This window comes from Oryx dammah, unplaced genomic scaffold (genome assembly GCF_014754425.2).
Source record: "Oryx dammah isolate SB20612 unplaced genomic scaffold, SCBI_Odam_1.1 HiC_scaffold_19, whole genome shotgun sequence".
Lineage (NCBI taxonomy): Eukaryota > Metazoa > Chordata > Mammalia > Artiodactyla > Bovidae > Oryx > Oryx dammah.
This window is the reverse complement of record NW_024070203.1, coordinates 87,163,215-87,188,291: the sequence shown is the minus strand read 5'-3', so window position 1 is coordinate 87,188,291 and position 25,077 is coordinate 87,163,215. Positions and strand designations below refer to the sequence as shown.

The 25,077-nt window shown below is 36.5% G+C and overlaps 1 protein-coding gene across 1 annotated transcript in view; it reads left to right on the top strand.

The window, feature by feature from the left end:
- The window catches only part of CNBD1 (cyclic nucleotide binding domain containing 1), a 429,355-nt gene that overhangs the window by 258,572 nt on the left and 145,706 nt on the right, over positions 1 to 25,077 (top strand). Inside the window, exon 5 of the mRNA XM_040261702.1 lies at positions 18,852 to 18,997. Within this exon, the coding sequence (XP_040117636.1) occupies positions 18,852 to 18,997 (146 nt within the window). The remainder of the gene's footprint in view (positions 1 to 18,851; positions 18,998 to 25,077) is intronic.

Genomic DNA, 25,077 nt, shown 5'->3' with positions numbered 1-25,077 from the left:
TTGAAGAATCCTTGCATCCCTGGGATAAAGCCCACTTGGTCATGGTGTATGATCTTTAAGATAAAATATTTTTAATGCAAAAATTTTGAAAAATAAAAATAAATGCAAAAATCTATGATGAACAAAATATCAGAATTTTAAATAGATGTGTTTTCTTGATTTGTTTTATGATTCTGCATTTTTATTCAATGACAAGTACTGTTATTTTCCATCTGCTCACTGTTTCTGAACCACTGGGTGGTCGGATCCCTACTAGGTGGATTTATGAAGGTTGACAATGGTGTGTGAACAGATTAGGCAATGCAGGGTTTTATAGTCACTCATGGGTTTTATTATAGACCTTTTTATTAACATTTCCACTTGGCTCAAAATATGGGAGGTATTTTGGTATGTCTGCATACAAGGGGCATTTTTTTTTTTTTTGCTTCTGTTTTCAAGTTAGCTCCACATGACAGTGCTAGATGAAAATATTGTGATTTGCTCACCTAGAAAATATGATTATATTTCTTTATTATGTTCCCTTAGTCTTCAATTATTTGAATATCTAGTTCAGTAATAAGTTTAATTAAATCATGCTTGCACTGAATTCAGTCTGTCAAGGATTAAGTCAGTTTGTTAATTTAGGTTAAAATTTACTTTTTTATAATTCTTACATTAATATTTACTGACTTTTCAGTTTTAAATGAATATTTGCAGTACAAAATACAGCAGATATTACTGGTTTCTTCTTCTTCTTGTTGCATTCCTAAATTATGAAAAATAAAGATAACCATAAACAATAGTCAATTTTAAAAAGTGTTATTTCTCTATTCCCATGTGGAATGGCAGGACAGAGGAAAATGATATCTGGCTGAAGCTGTATCTGACACTATCAGGATTACCTTGAAATCTGAGGCTACTCATGTTCGTTCAATAATAAGAAAACCGACTATTTGAATTTACAGTCTGTTACTATATTACACAAAGCAGTATAAGTGAAGCTGCTTTGAAAATGTAAAAATGTTATTCAAATTATTCTTGAATGCTATTAATTATGCTATTCTTGAATGCTAATAATTATTCAAATGCTATTATAATTACTCTTATTATATACATTCATTTTTTTTCCATAGAGGGAGAAGGAAACATTATAGGGATATAAAATGGAAGTAAAAATGTAAAAGGGTGTACTTAAGAAGTAATTGTCATGACCCAAATTGTAATAGCACGGCTAGTTCTGCTACTTCCTCAGAATATACTCTTGCTATGAAAAAGGTTTGCTCCTAAAAACCTCACAATGTTGAAAATCATTTTATGAAATCATTGTTCCAGTGGAGAGAAAGATTGAGATTTAGAGAATTTTATCCTCAAAATAATGGAGTTTTTTTTTTCCTACAGTAACTTCAATATGGAATTATTTTAAATAGCAAAATTCCATAATTCTAAATCTTACCATGTCACTGAACAAAGCCAGTGCTGATAATGAAGAATTAGGCCTTTCTATTCCTGAAACCATGGTCAAAATATTAACACAGTGTGGCTTATCATTCTTATTACACATTTTATATAAACACAAGGCACAAAATTTTACTACCCATAAGTCCTAACACTCTTTTTTAATCACATAGTAACCAGTATTAATGAGATAATGCAATTCATATTCCTTAATTACTTGATGTTATAGTAAATAATATTATAAAGCCTTACACTGTAGTAGAATTGCATGTATTATAAAAATTGCTTTCTAGTATATTAGAAAGAAGACAGCTCTGAGAATAATTATAACAAAAAATGGTTTGGATTTATATTGCATGAATTGGGTAATTGTTGAAGCAGAGACATTACTTTGCAGACAAAGGTCCATACAGCCAAAGCTATGGTTTTTTCAGCAGTAATGTGCAGATGTGAGAGTTGGACCATAAAGAAAGCTGAGCTCTTAAGATTTGATGCTTTCAAACTGTGGTTTGGAGAAGACTCTTGAGAGTCCCTTGGACTGCAAGGAGATCCAACCAGTCCATTCTAAAGGAAATCAGTCCTGAATATTCATTGTAAGGACTGATGCTGAAGCTGAAGCTCCAATACTTTGGCCACCTGATGCAAAGAGCTGACTCATTAGAAAAGAACCTGGATGCTGGGAAAGATTGAGGGCAGGAGGAGAAGGGGACAACAGAGGATGAGATGGTTGGATGGCATCACTGACTCAATGGACATGAGTTTGAGCAGACTTAGGGAGACAGCAAAAGGCAGGAAAGCCTGGTGTGCTGCGGTTCATGGGGTCACAAAGAGTCGGAAATGACTTAGTGACTGAACAACAAATAATACAGAATGTAATAAAACCTCGCTTTTATTTGCTTATAGTCTAGTAGGAGATAACTGTCAAGAACAAGAGAAGAAAATACATACTTACACACATAAGCATCCAATAAGGATGTCCTGCATTGAAGGCAGATTCTTTACTGTCTGAGCCACCAAGGCGTGCGGGCTGCCATTTCCTACTCCAGGGGATCTTCCTTACCCAGGGAAGGAAGATCTCACCCGTGTCTCTTGTGTTTCCTGCCTTGGTAGGCAGGTTCTTTATGAGTAGTGCCACCTGGGAAGACAAAATCATGCGGTGCAGTATTATTTTTTCCTCAAAGCCTGACCAAACAGACATGGAGAAATAAAAATATGTCATTTTTATTACCAGCCTTCAAAAAGTAACATGTTTTAAAATTAAAATAGTTATATAGTTATATTTCAATAGCTATCTATAGATATGTTTATATATTCTACAAACAAATATATAGATTTTGATCAAATAAATAGATATTAATTTCAGTATGTATTTCAATACTCATATATGTCTTGTCGTGGTGAAGAAGCTTGTGTAACTAATGAAACTATGAGCCATGCCTTTCAGGGCCACTCTAGATAGTTGGGTCATAGAGAAGAATTCTGACAAAATGTGGTCTGCTGGAGGAGGAAATGGCAAGCCACTTCAGTATTTGTGCTTGGAAAATCGCATTGATGGTATGAAAAGGGAAAAGATATGACATTGGAAGATGACCCCCCAGGTTAGGAGATCTCCAAAATGCTACTGAGGAAGAGCAGAGGGCAATTAATAATGGCTTCAGAAAGAATAAAACTGCTGGGTCAAAGTGAAAACGATGCTCACCTGTGGATGTGTCCAGTGGTGAAAGTACAGTCTGATGAAGTAAAGAACGATATTGCATAGGAATCTGGAATGTTAGGTCTATGAATCAGGTATTTTGGATGTGCTCAAGCAGGAGACAGTAAAAGTGAACATCTTAGGAATCAGTGAACTAAAATGGATGGGAATGGGTGAATTTAATACAGATGACAATTATATCTACTGTAGTATAAGGCAAGAATCCCTTAGAAGAAATAGAGTAGCCCTCATTGTCAACAAATGAGTCTGAAATACAGTACTTGGGTGCAATCTTGATAATCTCGATTCGTTTCCAAGGCAAACCATTCGACATCACAGTAATTCAAGTCTATTCCCCAACCACCAATGCCAAAGAAGCTGATGTTAGCCAGATCTAGGAAGATCTACAAGACCTTTTAGAACTAGCACCAAGAAAAGATGTGTCTTTCATAAGAGGGGAATAGAATGCAAAAGGAGGAAGTGAAGAGATACCTGGAGTAACAGGCAACTTCGGCCTTGGAATATAAAACGAAGTAGGGCAAAGGCTAAAAAAGTTTGGTCAAGATAGCATACTGGTCATAGAAAAAACCCTTTTCCAACAACATGAAAGATGATTGTATACATGGACATCACCAAACGATCAACACTGAAATCAGGTTGATAATACTCTTTGCAGCTGAAAATGGAAAAGCTGTATACACTCAGCAAAAAAAAATATCTGGAGCTGACTGTGGCTCAGATCATGAGCTCTTTATTGCAAAATTCAGGTTATTTTGGGGGGTCAAAATCCATTATGATTATAAGGGATAATATAATCAAGATCCCTTTTGACCTAAATCAAATCCCTTATGATTATACAGTGAAGGTGACAAATAGATTCAAGGGATTAGATCAGGTAGACAGAGAGCCTAAAGACCTATGAACAGAGGTTCATAACATTGTACAAGAGTCAGTGACCAAAACCATCCCCAAGAAAAACAAATTCAGGAAAGCAAAATGACAGTTGTCTGAGGAAGCTTTATAAGTAGCTGAGGAAAGAAGAGAAGTTAAAGGGAATGGAGAAAGAGATAGATATACCAACTGAAAGCAGAGTTCCAGAGAATAGCAAGGAAAACAATGGGATGGGAAAGACTAGAAATCTCTTCAAGTAAATTGGAGATATCAAGGGAAAATTTCATGCAAGTTTGGGCATGATAAGGGACAGAAATAATAAGGACAGAAGCAGAAGAGATTGGAAAGAGGTCTCAAGAATAAATAAGAGAACTATACAAAAAAGATCTTAATGACTCAGGTAACCACAATGGTGTGGTCACTCACCTAGAGCCAGACATCCTAGGATGTGAAGTTAAGTGGGTCTTAGAAATCATTATTATGGGCTTTCCTTGTGGCTCAGCTGGTAAAGAATCTACCAGCAGTGTGGGAGACCTGGGTTCCATCCCTGGGTTGAGAAGATCCCCTGGAGAAGGGAAAGGCTCCCCACTCCAGTAGTCTGGCCTGGAGAATTCCATGGACTCAGTCCATGGGGTCGCAAAGAGACTGAGCGACTTCCACTTCACTTCACTTCAAGCTAATGGAGGTGATGTAATTCCAGTTGAGCTATTTAAAATCCTAAAAGATGTGGGTTGGAGTGCTGCACTCAATATGTCAGCAAATCTCCCACAGGACTGGAAAAAGTTAGTTTTCATTCTAATCCCGAAGAAGGGCAGTGCCAAAGAATATACAAACTGCTATACAACTGTGCTCATTTTGCATGTTATAAGTTTATGCTCGAAACCCAACAGGCTTCAGCAGTACATGAACCAAGAATTTCCAGATGTACAAGCTGGGTTTAGAAAAGGCAGAGGAAGTAGAGATCAAATTGCCAACATCCACTAGATCATAGAAAAAGCAAAGGATTCCAAGAAACATCTACTTCTGCTACATTGACTATGCTGAAGTCTTTGACTGTGTGGCTCACAACAAACTGTGGAAAATTCTTAAAGATGTGTGAATACCAGACCACCTCACCTGTCATCTGGCCCCATCACTTCATGGCAAATAAAAGGGGAAAAAGTGGAAAAAGTGACGGATTTTATTTCCTTGGGCTCCAAAGACACTGAGGAAGATGACTGAAATTAAAAGACAATTGATCCTTGAAAGGAAAGCTATGACAAACTGAGAGTGTATTAAAAAGCAGAGACATCACTTTGGCAACAAAGGTACATATAGTCACAGCTATGATTATTCTAGTAGTCATACATATACGGATGTGACAGCTGGATGATAAACGAGGCTGAGCACTGAAGAACTGATGGTTTTGAATTGTGGTGCTGGAGAAGACTCTTGAGAGTCCTTTGGACTGTAAGGAAATCAAATCAATCTTAAAGGTAATGAACCCTGGATATACACTGGAAGGATTGATCCTAAATCTGAAGCTCCCATACTTTGGCCTCCTGATGCAAAGAGCTGATTCATTGGTAAAGACCCTCATGCTGGGAAAAATTGAAGGAAAAAGGAGAAAGGGGCAGCAGAGGATGAGATGGTTAGATAACATCACTCACTCAATGACTATCAATTCGAGCAAACTCTGGGAGATGGTGGAGAATAGAGGAGCTTGGTGTGCTGGAGTCCTTGAGGTTGCAGTGTTAGACATGACTTAAGGACCAAACAACAAGAGTTTTCATCAGTTTAAAGAAATCAATTCAAAACACAAAGCAAAAAAAATTGCAGTGTCAAAGTTGTTCTTCCATAAAACAAATAAAGAAGTATATAATTGACAACATCATGCATTTTAGTATTTCTTTTATTCAATGCCTAACCTAAAGGATTTTCTCCATATTGTCATTTTTATTACCAGTTTTCAAAAAAATAACACTTTAAAAAATTAAAATATTTAAAATAGTATATTTCAGTAGCTAACTACAGATGTCTATATTTTTCAAATATATAGATTTCAATTAGACATAGATATAAATTTTATCTATTTCAATATCTATATATACATCTACTTCAGATAAGTAGATATATAAACTACAGATAGATACTGAAATACAGCTATATATATATATATATATATATATGTATTTATGTCTATACCTATGTAAATACCTACTCATCTGTCCACCGGACACATGTAACTGTTTGTGACTTTGCTAAGGATTTATTTCCCCTCAGATCATGGAAATGTTAGAGCTAACCTAATGAAATTTAAGTTTGTCTATTTCCTTGATCCTAACATTAGATAAGGAAAGAGTACACTCTAAAATATATGTTAAAGAGGATAATAGTAGGGCATTTCTTTTATTTTTTGCTGGCTAGAATTTTGACAGTAACTGAAATATAGTCACAATTAGTTTAAACTGGAAAACTTTCAAAGTGGTCTTACTAGTCAGCAATGCTGACAAAAGAACTCTCACCTGTTATGATAGTGATAATACTGGTGGATACCAGTGTTATTCCAGTGGAGGAGTCTTCCTGAGGTTGAATTATTCTGCTTTTTTCTTGACCCATAAAACTCACTAAATATATTCCAAACTGATTTTTAAAATCCAAGCTGCTAGATGAAATTGTACAATCTGTTGTAATAGCCTTCTAACTGATCTCCGTGCATTAGTTTTAATCCATTCTCCTTTGTATGGCCAGAGCAAAAAAAAAAAAATGCAAATCCCTGTAGTTATTACTCATAATGAAAGTCTTTGGATGACTTTAACTTTTCTTATGGCAAAGTCTAAAATTCTTAACAGAGTTTACAGTGCCCCTGGGATTTTACCTTTCTGTCACTTTGGCCTCATTTCATGTCCTATTTCCTCCTTGCCTTCTCTGCTCTGATTTGTCTGGACTGTCTTTACCAGTCTTTCTTGAATACTTGACTCTAGACCTTTGGGCATGAAATTCCTTATACCTTCAACAGTGGTATCCTCCCTTTCCCCATTGCTCAATTTATTCTTCTGAAATATTTTTGACCCAACTAGACTAGGTAAGTCTCTCTATTACTTTCCATAAAACAATGCTCTACCCTTCATAGTAGTTTTATAGAAGTTCAACAGCCACGTGTTCCTGCGCGCTAAGTCGCTTCAGTCATGTCCGACTCTGTGCGGTGCAATGGACTGGAGTCTGCTAGTCTCCTCTGTCCATGGGATTCTCCAGGCAAGAATGTTGGAGTGGGTTGCTGTGCCCTCCTTCAGAGGATCTTCCTGACTCAGGCATCGAACCTGCTTCTCTTATGTCTCCTGCTTGGCAGGCAGGTTCTCTACCATTACTGTCACCTGGAAGCCCCTCCATAGCCGTGTGCTAATCGTTCAGTAATGTCTGAATTTTTTGCGACCCCATGGACTGTAGCCTGCCAGGCTCCTCTGTCCATAAAATTCTCCAGGCAAGAATACTGGAGTGAGTTGCCATTTCCTTCTCCAGGGGATCTTCCCAACCCAGGGATTAAACCAGGGTCTCCCACATTGTGAGTGGATTCTTTACCATCTGAGCCACCAGGGAAGCCTACAGTCCAGTCATGTTTCCTTTAATATCTGACTTCTTCACTGTATTTTATGTTGTGGAAGATAAGGAACATATTTGTCTTTTTCTTTTTTTGTATGATGCCAATATTTGGGCTTCCCTGGTGGCTTAGTGGTGAAGAATATGCCTGCCAATGCAGGAATCATGAGTTCGATCCCTGAATCAAGAAAATCCCCTGGAGAAGGAAATGGCAACCCACTCCAGTATTCTTGCCTGGGAAATCCCAAAGACAGAGGAGCCTGTGGGATACAGCCCATGGAGTCACAAGAGAGTCCGACATGACGTAGAGACTAATGAACAAAAACGCCAATATTTAGAATAATATCTAAAAATCAACCATTGCACAAAACTATTTGGTGAATAAAAAATGAATGAATGATCAGATAATATGAGCTCTTTTTTAGCTGACCCCAAAAAAAAAAAATCCAAATATGGGTAGAAGCTACTGTTTGCCTTCTGATTTTAACATGTAGTCATTACATTCCTCTGAGCATAAGAAGAGAAGTAAGGTGATTAAGTTGAGAATGATTAAGATTCCTGGCAAAATTGCTTGTCAGTCTCTCTTACAGAGAAATCCATCACATCAATTTTGTTTCTCGGAAGCAGCTCTTTCAAATGTGTAAGGACAAAAGATGTGTGCTAAGTAGATTCAGTCGTGTCTAACCCTGTGTAACGTTATGGGCTATAGTCCCCCAGGCTCCTCTGTTCATGGCATTCTCCAGGCAAGAATACTTGAGTGGGTTTCCATTTCCTTCTCCAGGGAAATGTTCTAAACCTCTGTGCGCTTTGGTACTCCATGGTTATCTTATTTATTGAACCTGAGCATGTTTAGGAAGTGAGATTATAGGTGACTTTTGAAATATTTTGAGATCTTACTTATGCCCTTTTTGTGTGGCTACTGTTAACCACTAAGGTCTTAGGAACCGAGTCTGTGAAAGATGTTGAAGAAATGTTTTTTGATGAGGTACCTTTCCTGAAGGGTCTCAAAATTCTCTAATTTGGTGTTGGATTCCTAAAGAAATATAAATTAAGTTCTTTGAAACTTGATTTATGACCTGCTCCTCCTAAAATTTTTCAATCAGCAGATTAGTTTAGTATGTTCTTTAATCACATCCCTGAGAAATGAAAGGAAAACTCTGTTTTTTATCTGGGAGGTATGTATCTTTTGATTTTTTTCACACCACAAGGAAAAGCCCTGCTCGTCTTCTCCAGACAAAAAGAAGAGACATTTTAAAAAATTGTCTGTTTTCTATAATATATACATTCTAAGCTTGAAAAGAAGAGTTAAAGTTGTTGTCACTGATCTTTTCATTTTCAACAGTGTTTAAGAATGGCAAAGAAAGCCCAAACCATCCTGTGACTCTGGTGTCTGCATTTCATGACCGACCAAACCCAATTTCTGGAAAAACTGATAATGATCAACACTTGTCACCTGAATTTCGATGATCAAATAAAGTAAATTGTTATTCTGTTCATTCATCCTTAACTGATTAGGCAATTCAAATGAGAAGTCAGACAGAAGGCAATGTGCATATTAATAATCAGTGATTCAAGAAAAATTCCGGTACACACTAGATCCCATGAAAATAACTTTATACTGGATTAGTTGAAAGCATAAAGGGGAAATGGAGAAAAATAAATGACATTTGGGGAAAATCACATTTTTAACTGTTTTAAATAACTTTGCTCCTTTGACAAATGATGCCTTTAAAATTAGTAAGGAGGCCCAAGGGTATGAGTGTGTGCATCCTTTAATTAAAGTGACCTTTTCAGCTGGAGTTTTTTTATCCCAATAATCTGTGGTTCACAGAACATTGGATCAAATGTTATATTCTCCCTAAAACCCAGGAATTTTATCTGAAAATGTTTTTGTATTTCCAAACATAACACCATCAAGTTGCAGCAAGTTTTGGGGTTCCTTGGTACACCACGTGTGGACTCTAGGGACAGATATAACCAAATGGAATAGACTTACTGGTATTCTACTCCCAGCTGGTAATCCACACTGTAATGTTGACCTTTCTTTTCTTTTCCCAAATTGTAAACCTGAGCAAGTTTCACCTTGGTCTTTAATTCAGGCTGATACCTTTATTTTGCTCTGTGTTCCTCCTTCATGCCTTAAGAAAATTTCTACCTCTTTTCACTCCAGATTCAAAGCCTTCAGTTTTTAATCCAGTCTGATTACTGATTCTATTTTCTTCTTATTGTTTCTTTTCCTTAATAACTAGACCTTAATTCACAGGTAGATTTACCCTGAAGGTAATGAAGCTTAGGCTTTAGGCCTGTCATTTGATCAGCATGGGTTCCTTCCACAGGCCTGGGAGAGGCCTTAGAAATTTATTCACATGGTCATAAATCTTTGTAAAATTCACAAAAGTAAGATATTTTAACTTTAATCACTTGTTTTCACTTAGCCTGCCAACTTTTTTTCTTTGCTTGATATTCATGACATCTGGCCTTGGAGTGGCTTTTGGTGCTTTGTGGGTCTAGTTTAGGGAGAATTGAGTTAAAGATACATATCATTTTGGTCTAGTGGGATATAATTTTTGATTCTTAGTCATTGTTGTACATGCAGGTTATTACTGCTCACTATTCTAGGGTATGAATGACTGTCTGCATTAACCCGATCACTCACTGAGAGGACCCAAAACATCTTGACTGGATCAGAATTACCATCACCATATGGCAGCCTGGTAACAGAAACACGTGAGCAGCCAAATGGTACATACTTTAAAATGTATCAAGAGAGAATAGAATCCATGGAAAAGCTTTTCACATTTTAAGGCTCATGCATGAAACAAATGTGGATTTAGATATTCCCAAATTTGACAGGAATTCTAATGTTTTTTTTTTTTAAATTTAAGTTATTGAGAACAAATTAAAAAAATTTTATTCACCAAGCTCATTTGTGTTCTTTCAAAAAAAATGACTTAAAATTGGTGTCATACAAAGAGGTAAAAAAAATGTAAGAAATGCAGTAAAAATTTTAGAATAGCAAATATAATAGTTATTACTATTCAGTTGCTAAGTCATGTCCGACTCTTTGTGATCCCATGGACTGCAGCATACCAGGCTCCTCTGTCCTCCACTATCTAGATGTACTTATACAACTAATTTAAAAATTCTGTACTATTTTTCTGGTTTTGATGATGTTTGAAATTGTCTAGCTTTTAAAACTTTTAATTTAGTGTCCTTGCTTCCCTTTCTCAGTTCAGTTCAGTTGCTCAGTCACGTGTGACTCTTTGCGACCCCGTGGACTGCAGCACGCCAGGCTTCCTTGTCCATCATCAACTCTCAGAGTTTATTCAAACTCATGTCCGTTGAGTCAGTGATGGCATCCAGCCATCTCATCCTCTGTCCCCTTCTCCTCCCGCCTTCAATCTTCCCCAGCATCAGGGTCTTTTCTAATGAGTCAGTCATTCGCATCAGGTGGCCAAAGTACTGAAGTTTCAGCTTCAGCATCAGTCCTTCCAATGAACACTCAGGACTGATTTCCTTTAGGATGGACTGGTTGGATCTCCTTGCAGTCCAAGGGACTCTCAAGAGTCTTCTCCAACACCACAGTTCAAAAGCATCAATTGTTCCGTGCTCAGCTTTCTTTATGGTCCAACACTCACATCCATACATGACTACTGGAAAAACCATAGCCTTGACTAGATGGACCTTTGTTAGCAAACTAATGTTTCTGCTTTTTAATATGCTGTCTAGGTTGGTCATAACTTTCCTGCCAAGGAGTATCTTTTAATTTCATGGCTGCAGTCACCATGTACGGTAATTTTGGAGCCCCCAAAAAGATAAAGTCAGCCACTCTTTCCATTGCTTCCCCATCTATTTTCCATGAAGTGATGGGACCGGATGCCATGATCTTAGTTTAGCCCTTAGTTTATGTCATTAGTTTAAGTCCTTATGGACTAAGGAATCAGCTTCCCTTCCTAAATAAAGACATTTGTTCCAATTTTGTAATTTATAAATTTATGCTTTATAATTTGTCATGCTCACTAAAACCTGGAATAGTCCCTGCCCTAACTCAATTACCCAATAACTCAAAAAAAAAAAAAAGAAAAGAAAAGAAAACAACTATAGTGAACGTTTAGCTAAGTGGATGGGAGTCAAGGATCCAGAATGAGACTACCGGAATAAAATTCTGACTCTACAGTTTCTTATCTATGTGTTCTTGAAGAAATTACCTAACATATGTAAGCCTCATTTTTCTTATTTTAAAAAGGAGGAGATTGGATTTAGGAAATATAATTCCTAGTAATTTATGATAATATAAAGAATTTTAAAATGGTGGGCAATCAACTAAATAAAATAATAGAATATTCCTGTTGAAAGGAACCTTGGATTCTGTGTAATTTTACATTGGCTCTGTGACTCTCTCACTGCTCCTTCAGATGTGAAGGAGGAGAACTGGGTCTGGTTTGGAAACTCACCTAGCCTCCCACTCACTAAACTAGGGAGGTCCGCTTTCATTTATACACAAGTCTGTGTAAGATTTAGTTTGAACAAAGTGTTCTGTGACTGTGTGTGTTTGAACACCATTGCTCCTGTTCCAGTCCTTGTGTGCACGCTGAGTCGCTTCAGCCGTGTCTGCCTCTGCAGCCCTCTGGACCGCAGCCTGCCAGACTCTCCTGTCCATGGAATCCTCCAGGCAAGGACACTGGGGTGGATTGCTACTTTCTACTCCAGGGGATCTTCCCAACCCAGAGATTGCACCAGTGCCTCTTGTGTCTCCTGTATTGGCAGGCAGGCTCTTTATCACTGGGTCACCACTGGGAAGCCCCATCCCACCCATATATATATACATATATATACATATAACCACTTGAGAGCATTAGTAAAAATATTAAACATTGCAAACAAGTAGTAATCTGTTCTCCATATGATCTCAATCTCACATGTGGTAATAAGATGTTATTTAAAAGTAAACAAAGCAATACTGACCACAGCAAATTTTGCTGTCCAGACCAGAGCTTAAATATTCAATGAAAATGGGATAATGATAATAAGCCACTTGAGGAAACATAAGCTTCCCCCCAATTCTCAGGGATATTGAAGGAATACCATTTCCCATAGTACAGAAGACTGAGCTCCCTGGTGCATTCTGTTTGGTTGGATATTTTTAACCATTATTGAAAGAAAATATGCACTCAAACAGCAGGAGGACTTGATAAGGAGCTAAATATTTGAATTTTTATATACATTCCTAAGAATCTGTTCCATTGTTTTAAATTTTTAATTGTACTTTTAATTAGAAAACATGATTTCTTTATAGCTTTTACTCAAATTGCCTGACAGAATAATCTCAGTTCCTCTTTAATTTGACAGCTCTTTAACTATATGAATCAGCTTTATCCAACAAATATCTTCATTTCCAATTAAAAATTAATTGTTTTATGACAGGACCTAAAGATATTTTCTTTGATGTTTATAAGTCACTGAGAAGAAAAAGTTAAATCAGCCTCTCTGAAGTTTGCTTTCAATTTTAGAGAACTTCATGGGCCTTCTGGCAACTCTTCCTTAATACATTTTTCTTGCAATTAGCATTCCTCCTGAATTCTGATTCCAAGAAATATTTTGCAAGTTTTGTTGTTATTATGTGTGTGTGTGTGTGTGTATGTGTAATTGAGTGTTAGAATGATTTGTTCTTCACTTAGAATATTTTAGTATTTCAATTTATTTTTAATCATCCTTAACTATGTGTCCTTAAGGAAGTAAACCTCTTTTTTAGTTTAAATATTGCTTCTTATAGCATTTTCCACCACTGCTCTCTCCATTTACTTGCACCTGCATGTTCTGATTTACTACAATTTTATTGGCAAGCATCCTACTCAAGTTAAGTGGCTCTATTTATGTGTCTTTTAATTTAACTTATATTTCTTCAACAAAATTTTCTGCACATGGAGTCTAACTGCTTTTTTAGCCACTGCTACAAGGACCCAGTCAATCCTCTTATATGCTTGAATCCCCTCTTGGGGAGAAGAGTTGTGAGTGGATTAGCAATGGAAGACAAGTCCTTTTATGAAAGAGTCTAAATCTTTTTTAAAAAGCCATATGAGTCTGCCAGTGTTGGAAGTTAAACTTTGTGTAGTCTCAATATTTAAATTGACTAGAAGATGTCGTATTGATAAGAAACAAGTGCAAGAAATTTTGTTTATTTTACTCTTCAACCTAGTAAATTAGGGATTATTAGGAAAGCTAGATTAATTGAAAAAAATGCAGAAGCTCCATTTCATCTACACATCTAAGTAGATTAGTGTTAGGAGTATAGAGACCGTAAGAGAACACTAACCACTTTCCCACAGCCACAGATAGGTTTTCTAAAATGATCAAACTCTCTTCTCACCAGCACGAAGTGTGATGAATTAGTGGAGTGAAAAAGTCAACAGGTTAACAAGAGTTTTACACAGTATAGATCATGTGTCCCTATAACTTGAAACAAACAGAGGTTCAGGGAACGCTAGTATGAATGCCAATGGCTACACACAACAGAATCCAGCAGATACCAATGCACGCAGCTGCTGGTGATCAGAAGCCGCAGGCCTACTTATCATGGCTCTTTATAAGCTCCGAAGTTTGAGATGATCACCAGGAGAGCAAGGCATGGAAGAGAAATCACATCATTATTTTGCTTGCAACTGTAATGCCTGAAATACTTGGAATATATTAAGATGTTGCTTTTTGTCACCAGCTGGAATCGGGGCTAGAAATGGAAATAAAGATGAGTACATGAACATGCCAAAGGAATAACCTTTTTTTAACACCACTGCAAGTGGCCTGATAATTCATAACGATGATAATGATAAGAATGGCAGTATTAAACAACTCCTTATTTAGTGGTACTGGTTTGAACACTATAGTTGTTGAAGCATCTCTCAATATATGAATGTCTTCTTTTTGTTCATCTGGTTTCTTTCACTCAAATTTTTCTACATTCAGAGTAGGTCAGGAAGATGTGGTAAGAAGGAGTGGGTATGATGTGTGTAAAAGTTCCTGCCAGATGAGAAATGTAGAGGTTGAAAGAGAAGAGAAGTCCAGTTTAGAGACAGGAAGTGAAGGTCAGGTTTTCAGAACCAAATCTCTTATTCCAACATTTTGAGGATAGTAAACACAAGGGTGTGTGTTAGACCACACTGAAAAATGTTGGGGGGATTTCATCGTTTGTCAGGGTGTAGCCTCAGACGCCCTAAAGACAAGTGCCCACGGGGGCAACGCAAGTGAGACAGGCACAGTGGCAATGGGAGCCTGGGGGTGACTCACACCCCCTCTCTTGTTGCTCATTTTCCAAGCATGACATTCCAAATATTTGAAAATTCTTGAGTGCTTGAGTAGGAAAGACAGAATTAAGCTGAAAAGTAAGAATATATAAATCCTATTTATCAGGAATAGGATTTCCAGAGTAAGATCATGTTAGTTGAAGAAAAGAAATGGTTTTCATTTTCAGTCAGAATATGAAAATTATAAGCCCATTCTTTTTTTTTTAATCAAACTAATAGTTATAATTTTGGGATGAATTCCAGACTTTCAAACTTTATTTCTTTTAATGCCTCTGGTAGTAATATTATTTTACAAATGTTTTTGATTGTCCCACCCACAAGGGCCACATGTGCTTCCTACTGCTTGTCATTAAGTGAGTTAAATCTATGCTGACTTTGTGCTGTGGGAGGAAATTAGGGGTGTTGCTATCAATCAGAGAATTTAAGGTTCAGCATGGAGTACAGGTCTCCTAGAAAGGCAAAATGAGGACCTCTGTATATCTGCTCCTCTATACAAGCAATGAAACACTGGCAAAGACTGTCAAAATACATTTTTTTTTTTCAGAATTCTGAAATTAATCAAATGCATGCAGCAAAATGAGGAGCATTTATTCAAGACAAACAGCAGAGTTTTAGCTTTTTATCTTGACCTATTTTAATCCTTCTGTCTCTGATTCTGTGATGGTCTTGAAAACTGGCAGCCTTGCAACTTCAGAAAGCACCTTAAAAACCAAGTCCCAGATCACTGCTACACTGGGATTTGTCTAGCAGCATCCTGGAAAAGCCACATTCATAGGGTTTTGCTGTTATATGGCCCTGGGAAGGAGGGGAAAAGTTATTTCCAGATTTGCTACATCATTCAAACTGTTTAATTTTAAACAAAAATTGTGAGACGTGCAAAGAGATAACAAGTGTCTCCCATTTGTAGGGAAAAAAGCAGCCAAGAACAAACAATGCCCTTAGGTTCAAATGTTAGACTTAGTAGATGAAGATTTTAAATCTACCATTATGAAGAGGTTCAAAGAAATAAAGGAAACTGTATCTAATGAATTAAAGTAGAACATGAAAACAGCCTGCCCACTGGCGAAAGTTGGGTGACTTAATAGTTCAGGCATTTAAGAAAATCTCCAAACAAGTATTAGATGAATAAGTGAAATGAACAGAGGGTTAGCTGCACACTGTGGCTCTGATGGTAAGGAATTTGCCTGCAGTACAGGAGACCTGGGTTCAGTTCCTGGGTTGGGAAGATGCCCTGGAGGAGGGCAAGGCCACCCACTCCAGTATTCTTGCCTGGAGAGTCCCATGGACAGTGGAGCCTGGCGGGCTGCGGTCCATGGGGTTGCAAGGAATCAGAAACGACTGAGCAACTAAGCACACACACACATAGGGCACACACCCTGGTGACTTAGACGTTAAAGGATCCCCCTGCAGTTCAGGAGACCCGGATTCATCCCCTGGGTTGGGAATACTCCCTGGAGGAGGAGAGCGCAACCAGTATTTTTCCCTGGAGGATTCCATGGACAGAGGAGCCTGTCAGGCTACAGTCCAAGGGATTGCAAAGAGTTGGACATGACTGAGTGACTAACACTTTCACCCACTCAGGAGAATAATAATGTCTCACCACATAGATAATATCACTAAAAGAAATTACAAAAAAGATACAAATAGAGATTATGGAGTTTAAAAGTACAGTAACAAATAAAAACTTCACAATAAGGGTTCAACAATAGATTAGCTCTGGCAGAAGAAAAGTTCGATAAACTTCAAGAAGATGTATATATTAAGATGATCCAGTCAGAAGAACAGAAAAAATAAGAATGCAAAGGATGAAGAGAGCCTCAGAGACCCGTGGGACATCACCAAGTATACCAGAATCAACACAGTGAGAATCCCAGAGGGAGAGAACAAATAAAAGAGATATTTGAAGAGAGAATAGCTAAATCTTTCCAATTTGATGAAAAACATTAGGCTACTCATCCGTATTGGTAGATGTGGCTATTATATATATCTAACAACATGGTTCATTTCCAAATGTTCTCTAATCCTTTTCATTTAGTTTGATAGCTGGTCAGTTTTACCCAGGTAATAATTCATGGCTGCATGAATTATTATAATATAACTAACTCTGAGCAAATAAAACCCAGTAACTTTCTGGGTTTGCCCAACTATTATCAGAGAAACTACAGGTTTTCTAGGCAGTTGGTCTACCTTTCAAATTATTGCAGGCAATTACCATATTAAATGTTTTAACACTAAAAACATATGTCTGTTTTTAAAATCTGTGATATTATTTCCTTGTCATCCTCTGTTTCATTGCTAATCAATGAAATTTATTTCAGGATTTTGTTATAATATCATGCCATTTCTAAATACTAGTTCCTTTTTATTGCATCTGAATTACACAGTTTTAAACGATGTTAAATGGGGTGCTAGTTTACTCAAAACTATTTCTTAAGAATATTTCTTAAAGAGATGGGAATACCAGACCACCTTACTTGCCTCCTGAGAAATCTGTATAAGCAACAGTTAGAACTGGACATGGAACAACAGACTGGTTCAAAATAGGAAAAGGAGTACGTCAAGGCTGCATCTGGTCACCCTGCTTATTTAACTTATATGCAGAGTACATCATGAGAAACGCTGGGCTGGAGGAAGCACAAGCTGGAATCAAGATGGCTGGGAGAACTATCAATCACCTCAGATATGCAGATGACACCACCCTTATGGGAGAAAGTGAAGAAGAACTAAAGAAACTCTTGATGAAAGTGAAAGAGGAGAGTGAAAAAGTTGGTTTAAAGCTCAACATTCAGAAAGCTAAGATCATGGCATCTGGTCCCATCACTTCATGGGAAATAGATGGGGAAACAATGGAAACAGTGACAGACTTTATTTTCTTTAGCTCCAAAATCACTGCAGATGGTGACTGCAGCCATGAAATTAAAAGATACTTGCTCCTTGGAAGAAAAGCTATAACAAATCTAGACAACATATTAAAAAGCAGAGATATTACTTTGCTGACAAAGGTCCATATAGTCAAAGCTGTGGTTTTTCCAGTGGTCATGTATGGATGTGAGAGCTGGACTATAAAGAAAGCTGAGTGCTGAAGAATTGATGCTTTTAAACTGTTGTGTTGGAGAAGACTCTTGAGAGCCCCTCAGGCAGCAAGGAGAGCAAACCAGTCAATCCTAAAGGAAATCAGTCCTGAGTGTTCATTGGAAGGACTGATGCTGAAGCTGAAGCTCCAATACTTTGACCACCTGGTACAAAGAACTGACTCATTTGAAAAGACCCTGATGCTGGGAAAGATTGAAGGCAAGAGGAGAAGGGGGTGACAGAGGATGAGATGGTTTGTTGGTATCATTGACTCAAGGGATGTGAATTTGAGCAGACTCAGGGAGATAATGAAGGACAGGGAGCCTGGAGCGCAGCAGTCCATGGGGCTGGAAAGAGGTGGACATGACTGAGCAACTGAACTGAATGAAAAGTAAATAAATATCCTCTATCGTAAGATAACTGTGTTTTATTTAAAATTACACATGCGTCTTTCAACTTAACATTTGTATTCTCAAATGTTAAATTACAGATTCATTCGCTCTGACTGTAATTGTATTTTAAAAATACAGAATAAATAATAGCTAAAACATCAATCATTTTACTGTCTAAAAAACTATTATTATTATAATGACTAATAATGAGAGATATAATCTTAAAACTGAAGCATTGAGTTTTCTATTAGATAGGTAAACCCACTATTTAATACCCCTATAGTTTAAAGTTTCATGGAGGTGCATCTTTATCTTGAAAGGAACACATTTTAAAGATGTTTAAGACGAAAGAGAACACTATCACTTATTCTTGAGCAACATTTTAAAAACAAGTATAAACAAATTTGGAAACTCAAAAGTGAAGGATTTTTTGGCCTGTCTGTTTCTTTGTATTTATGCTATAGTCTGTTAATATGCAATCTTTTTTACTTTAAGGCCCATTCACAGGACTCCATTTGAACACAACATTGTGTGGAAGATGCTGAAAACGATTCCAGATTTAACCTCTCAACTACTTGATGAGCATCTGAAAATACTTAGTAAGAATGTCATTTCTGAAACCTGGATAAAAGGCAGCACAGGTAAACTGACTAATCTGGAGGGAAATTTGGCAAGACAAAATGTGTATCATTATTTTGAGTTTTCTGTCATAATAATCTTAATTTCACTTGACATGCTAGAGTGTAGTGTTTGGATGTATATAATTTGTAAAGCTATAACTAGTGAAACAAATAACACTTCACATTTTGGTAATTAGATTTTAAAGGTCTACAGTGGTGTTTCTCCGTTTTGAACATGCATCAGAATCCCTCAGGACTCACTGAGATGTGTTGCTGTGCTTAGCACCTAAGGTTTCTGATTCAGTAGATTTAGGATGAAGCTTAATTTGCATTTCCAATAACATTCCAGGGGTTTCTGCTAGTCTGGGAACCACACTTTGAAAACCATTTATTGACACACACATTCAATAACAATCTAACACTGATTTTCATAGTTAAGACAGTAAGTGGTCAGAGTACTTATCTGACTGACCCAGATATTGAGAAAAACAAAAACAAAAACTTCAAATTTTAGTTAGGTTTCCCATTTTAATTTCTAGTGCCTTGACCAGGGATATAAAGGGTGCATGAACAGAAGCATTTTATATGTTAATATTTTGGGGCGGTGGCATATAAATAAACACACACACAGAGTCACACACACACACACCTAAACCAACAGATTTAAACATTATTCTTTTGCATTTGTTTAAGACCTATTAGAAAATTATGAAAAGGCAAAAACAGATGACACTGAAAGATGAGCCTCCCAGGTCAGCAGGTATCCAATATGCTATTGGGGAATAGCAGAGAAATAGCTCCAGAAAAGAAATGAAGAGGCAGAGCCAAAGCAGAAATGACACCCACTTGTGGATGTATCAGGTGGTGAAAGTAAATTCCAAGGCTAAAAGTACAGTATTGAATAAATCAAGGTAAACTGGATGTGGTCAAACAGGAGATGGCAAGAGTGAACATCGACATTTTAGGAATCAGTGAACCTAAATGGATGGGAATGGGCAAATTTAATTCATATGACCATCATATCTGCTAGGGGAAAGCATCCCTTAGAAGGAATGGAGTAAACCTCATAGTCAACAAGAGAGTCCAAAATGCAGTACATGGGTGTAATCTCAAAAGCGACAGAATGATCTCGGTTTGATTCCGAGGTAACCATTCTATATCACAGTCATCCAAATCTATTCCCCAACGACTCATGCGGAAGTCTATGAAGACCTATAAGAACTTTTAGAAATAACACCCCCCCCACACACACACACACCCACACACACGCATACAAAATGTTCTTTTCAGCATAAGGGATTAGAATGCAAAAGTTGGAAGTCAAGAGATACCTGGAATAACAGGCGAGTTTGACCTTGGTGTATAAAATGAAGCAGGGCAAAGGCTAACAATTTTGTCAAGAGAACACACTGGTCATAGCAAACACCCTCTTCCAACAACACAGAGACAGTTCTACTTACGGGCATCACCAGATGGTCAATACTGAAATCAGATTGATTATATCCTTTGCAGACAAAGATGGAGAAACTGTATAAAGTCAGCCAAAACAAGACTTGGAGCTGGCTGTGATTCAGAAAGTTGTTCCTTAGTGCAACTTTCAGACTTAAATTGAAGAAAGTATGGAAAACCACTGGGCCATTCAAGTAGGACCTAAATCAAATCCCTTATGATTATACAACAGAAGTGACACATAGATTTAAGTGATTAGATCTGATAGACAGAGTACCTGAAGAACAATGGGGGGAGGTTTGCCACATTGTAAAGGATGCAATGATCAAAACCGTTCAAGAGAAAAAGAAATCCAAGAAGGCAAAATGGCTGTCTGAGGAGGCCATACAAATAGGTGAGAAAAGTAGCGAAGTGAAAGGCAAAGGAAAAAGGAAAACAAATGCCCAACTGGTGCAGAGTTCTGGAGAACAGCGAGGAGAGAAAAGAAAGCCTGCCTAGATGAACTATGAAAAGAAATAGAAGAAAATGATAGATGGGAAAGACTAGAGATCTCTTCAAGAAAATTAGAGATACCAAGGGAAAACTTCATATACAGATGGGCACAATAAAGGGTAGAAATGGCAAGGACCTAACAGAAACAGATATAATTAAGAAGAGGTGGCAAAGATACACAGAAGAATTGTAGAAAAAAAGTCGTAATGGCATGGATATCCATGATGGTGTGATCACTCACCTAGAGCCAGACACCCTGGAGTATGAAGTCAAGTGGAACTTAGGAAGCACTACTATGAACAAAGCTAGTAGAGATGATGGAATTCCAGCTGAGCTATTTCAAATCCTAAAAGATGATGCTGTAAAAGAAGGTGTTGCTGCACTCAATATGCCAGAAAATTTGGAAATCATCAATAGCCACATGTCTGGAAAAGGTCAGTTTTCATTCCAGTCCCAAAGGAAGGCAATGCCAAAGAACCTTCAAACTACTGTACAATTGTGCTCATTTCACACACTAGTAAAGTAATGCTCAAAATCCTTCAAGCTAGGCTTCAACAGTACATGAACCGAGAACTTTCCAACGTTCAAGCTGGATTTAGAAAAGGCAAAGTAATCAGAGACCAAATTGCCAACATTAAAAAAAAAAACAACATATATTTTGTGTTGAATTTCCCACAATGAATGTATATTTATGTGCTAGTGTTTGTAAGTAGCTATTAGTTTTTTATAAAAGGTTTTAAAACTAAAATTAGAAGCAAATACTGTATTCTCCAGGTATTGTAATGACTTGTGTGATAAACTGATAAAATACGAACTTTCATTACTTAACAAAGACCAACTTTAAAATGTGAAGATTTATGTTAAATAAGACTTTGCAATTCATTTCAATAGTGCATATTTTTAAACACATCAAACATTTTTATTATCTGTGTTTATACCTACATGCGCTACAACCCTTCTCTTGAGTTGTTAAGACATCTAATTCTGGCAACTCATTTGTGTTTCACTATCAAAGCAGTCAACTCATTAACTATCTGACCTTTGTAAATCTCTTTGTTCATCCAACTCTAAAAAAAACCAAAACAAAACAGGTCCAACCAGGTGTCTTTCTTTTTCCCTTTTCTTCATTCATGTATGCATTTCCCTCCCTCTGCTGTTATTTAAAGTATTCCCCCTAGTAACCTCTCATCACAGGCTGCTGACTTTCACTCTGCTGCTAAGGCTTTGGTTTCATTCTTGGGATTCTGCACAGCTGTTTGCACCTTCTGGTCTCTTCTGGTCATGGGATTTTTTTGAGTTTCGTCATTTAAGGCAGCTTCCTACTCAGCCTCTCGTGAACTGTTTTCTCAGACAATAAAATATTAACATGAGCAGCAATTTTTAAATTTCAAATACTGAATAATACACATACATATTTCTAGCTTAGGTGAAAATGATACTAAAAACATGACTACTGTATGATGATTGTTATATATAAAGATTGTTTATGCTGTTATAATAAAATTATATATATATATATATATATATAGTACATATGGTAAACCCTATATGCTATATAGGTATAGTTTACTTAATTAAGTCGATCCCAAGAGTTTCCCACTGGATCTCATTTTATGGCCTGGGCAGAAGGCATTTTTAAGACTGGCAAACTAAAGTTCAGAAAGCTAAGAAAATTAGCTTAAAAGAGAATCCAATTTAATGGCTAATATGGAATTGGATCATAGATAAAAATTTTATTAATATCTACCTTTAAATTAACATTGCAACATTGCTATGAAATTATTGATATAGGGATTTTTGTCTCTTAATATATATATGTCAATTTTGCCCTTTTCTTTACTTGAAGTCCACTAAGTCTTAATGTTATTTCTCTGCTATTTGTTTCAATTTATTCCCTTTTAGTCTTACTTTCTATGAGGTTATATCTCAAAAACTCCATAGCTCCTCATTTTTAAATATTGTATTTATTTTTAATGCTAAATCTTAAACAAATCTTAGCACACATAGACTTTATTTTCTGTGGTGGCTTAAATTTCACATAGCATATAAAAACATAGTAGTTACATCTCATGAAAAATTTAATGAGCCCCTTCCCCATATATAAATTAACCATAATTTGAACAATATGCTCTTACAATAGAAGTAATAAAATATTTCACCTTACCGTAAAGACTGTGTTTCTCTTAAAGGCAAATGTGGCCTTGAAGAATGTATATTGATTCTAAAGTGTACATGTGCCTTCACTGCAACCAAGGTGTTTTCCATGGGTCATAAAGATTCATCCTTGAAAGTTACATTAATTTTCGCAAAACCTCACAAATGTCTCTTGGGTAGGGTATGCATGTGTGCTTAGTTATATCCGACTCTTTGAGATCCCATGGACTATAGCCCATTAGGTTCCTCTGTCCATGGCATTTTCCAGGCAAGAATTCTGCAGTGGAGTGCCATTTCCTTCTCCAGGGGATCTGCCCAACCCAGGGATCAAACCTGCGTCTCTCATATCTCCCACACTGGCAGGTGGATCTCTACCACAATACTGCCTGGGAATCCTCTTGGGTGAGAGGAAGGTAGAAATGAAACTGGAACCCTGAAATGCAGATAAACATTGAAAAAAGTTTCTGGAGATTTAATATGGGATTTTAAGTATTGTTGACTAATTTAAATATTGAAATTAGATAAGTCTTTTTCATCTGTATTTCTAAAAGTTTATTAAAGCTATCCAAAATTTTTTAAGTAATCTTTTTATTGGTAAAATTTGGTTATTTATATAGTCTTGAAGTTCTAATTTATTTAGACTTGAATAGTAAATTCAGCAACATAAAAATATATTTCAGTGAATATTGGAAAAATAAGAAAATATAATATATGTAGATAATTTGACTTAGCATGACGATTTCTGAATTGGAAATTGAACTTAGAAATACATGATTCTCCCAAGAATACGTAATGGATGCAAAAATGGGACTAAATACAAACCTCCTAAACCAGTACTTGATCTATCTATAGTATCTTATTATGAAAAGAAAAAATTATCAGTATGTAGTAAATCATTTAAAATGGTATCTACCTAAAGACATAAAGGTAAGACTGGAAATCACAAAACTCCTGGAAGAGCACATAAGCCAAACAGTCTTTGATATTAATTGTAGCAATATTTTTTAAGTGTATTTCCTAAAGCAGAGGAAATAAAAGTAAATATAAACAAATGGAACTTAATTAAATGTAAAAACACAGAAGAGGAAAGCATTGACAAAAAGACAACTTACTTAATGGGAAAATTTTTTTGTAAGTAATGCGATTTTTATATAAATGGAGTTAATATCCAAAATATTTAACAAACATACAACTCAACATCAAAAATATAATTAACTCAAAAATGAGCTGAATAGATATTTTTCGAAGAAAACATACAAATGGTCAACAAGCACAGGAAAAGATACTCAGTCTCAGTATTAGGGGAATGCAAATTAAAACCAAAGTGGAATACTATGTTTCACCTGTTAGAATGGCTATCATTGAAAAGACCAGAAATGACAAATGTTGGCAAGGATGTGGAGAAAAGGAAATCTTTGTAAGCTGTTAGTAAGAATGCAAAATGGTGCAGCCACTGTGGAAAGCAGTATGGAGGTTTCTCAAAATACTAGTATAACACCCTGCAGTCCCATTTCTGGGTATTCATCCAAAGAAACCAAAAACACTAATTTGAAAACACGAATTTGAACATGTACCCAGTATTCATAGCAACGTTATTTACAACTGCCAAGATATGGAAGGAACACAACTGTCCATCTACAGATGGCTGAATAAAGAACATTGAATACTATTCAGCCATAAAAATAATATTTTGTCATTTGAGGCAACATGGATAGACTTAGAAGTTATTATGTTGAGTGAAATAAGTCAGAGTTGGAAAGACAATTATATGATATCACCTATATATAAAATCTAAAACCTAAAACAAACTAGGGACTATAACAAAAAGAAACAGGCTCACATATATAGAGAACACACTGGTGGTTACCAGTGGGGATAAAAAAGAAGAGAGGGGTAAGATAAGATGGGGTAGGGGATTAAGAAGTACAAACTACCTTGTATAAAATAAATAAGTTGCCGGGATTTATAGTCAGTGCAATACATGGAATATAAGCATGCGTGCTTAG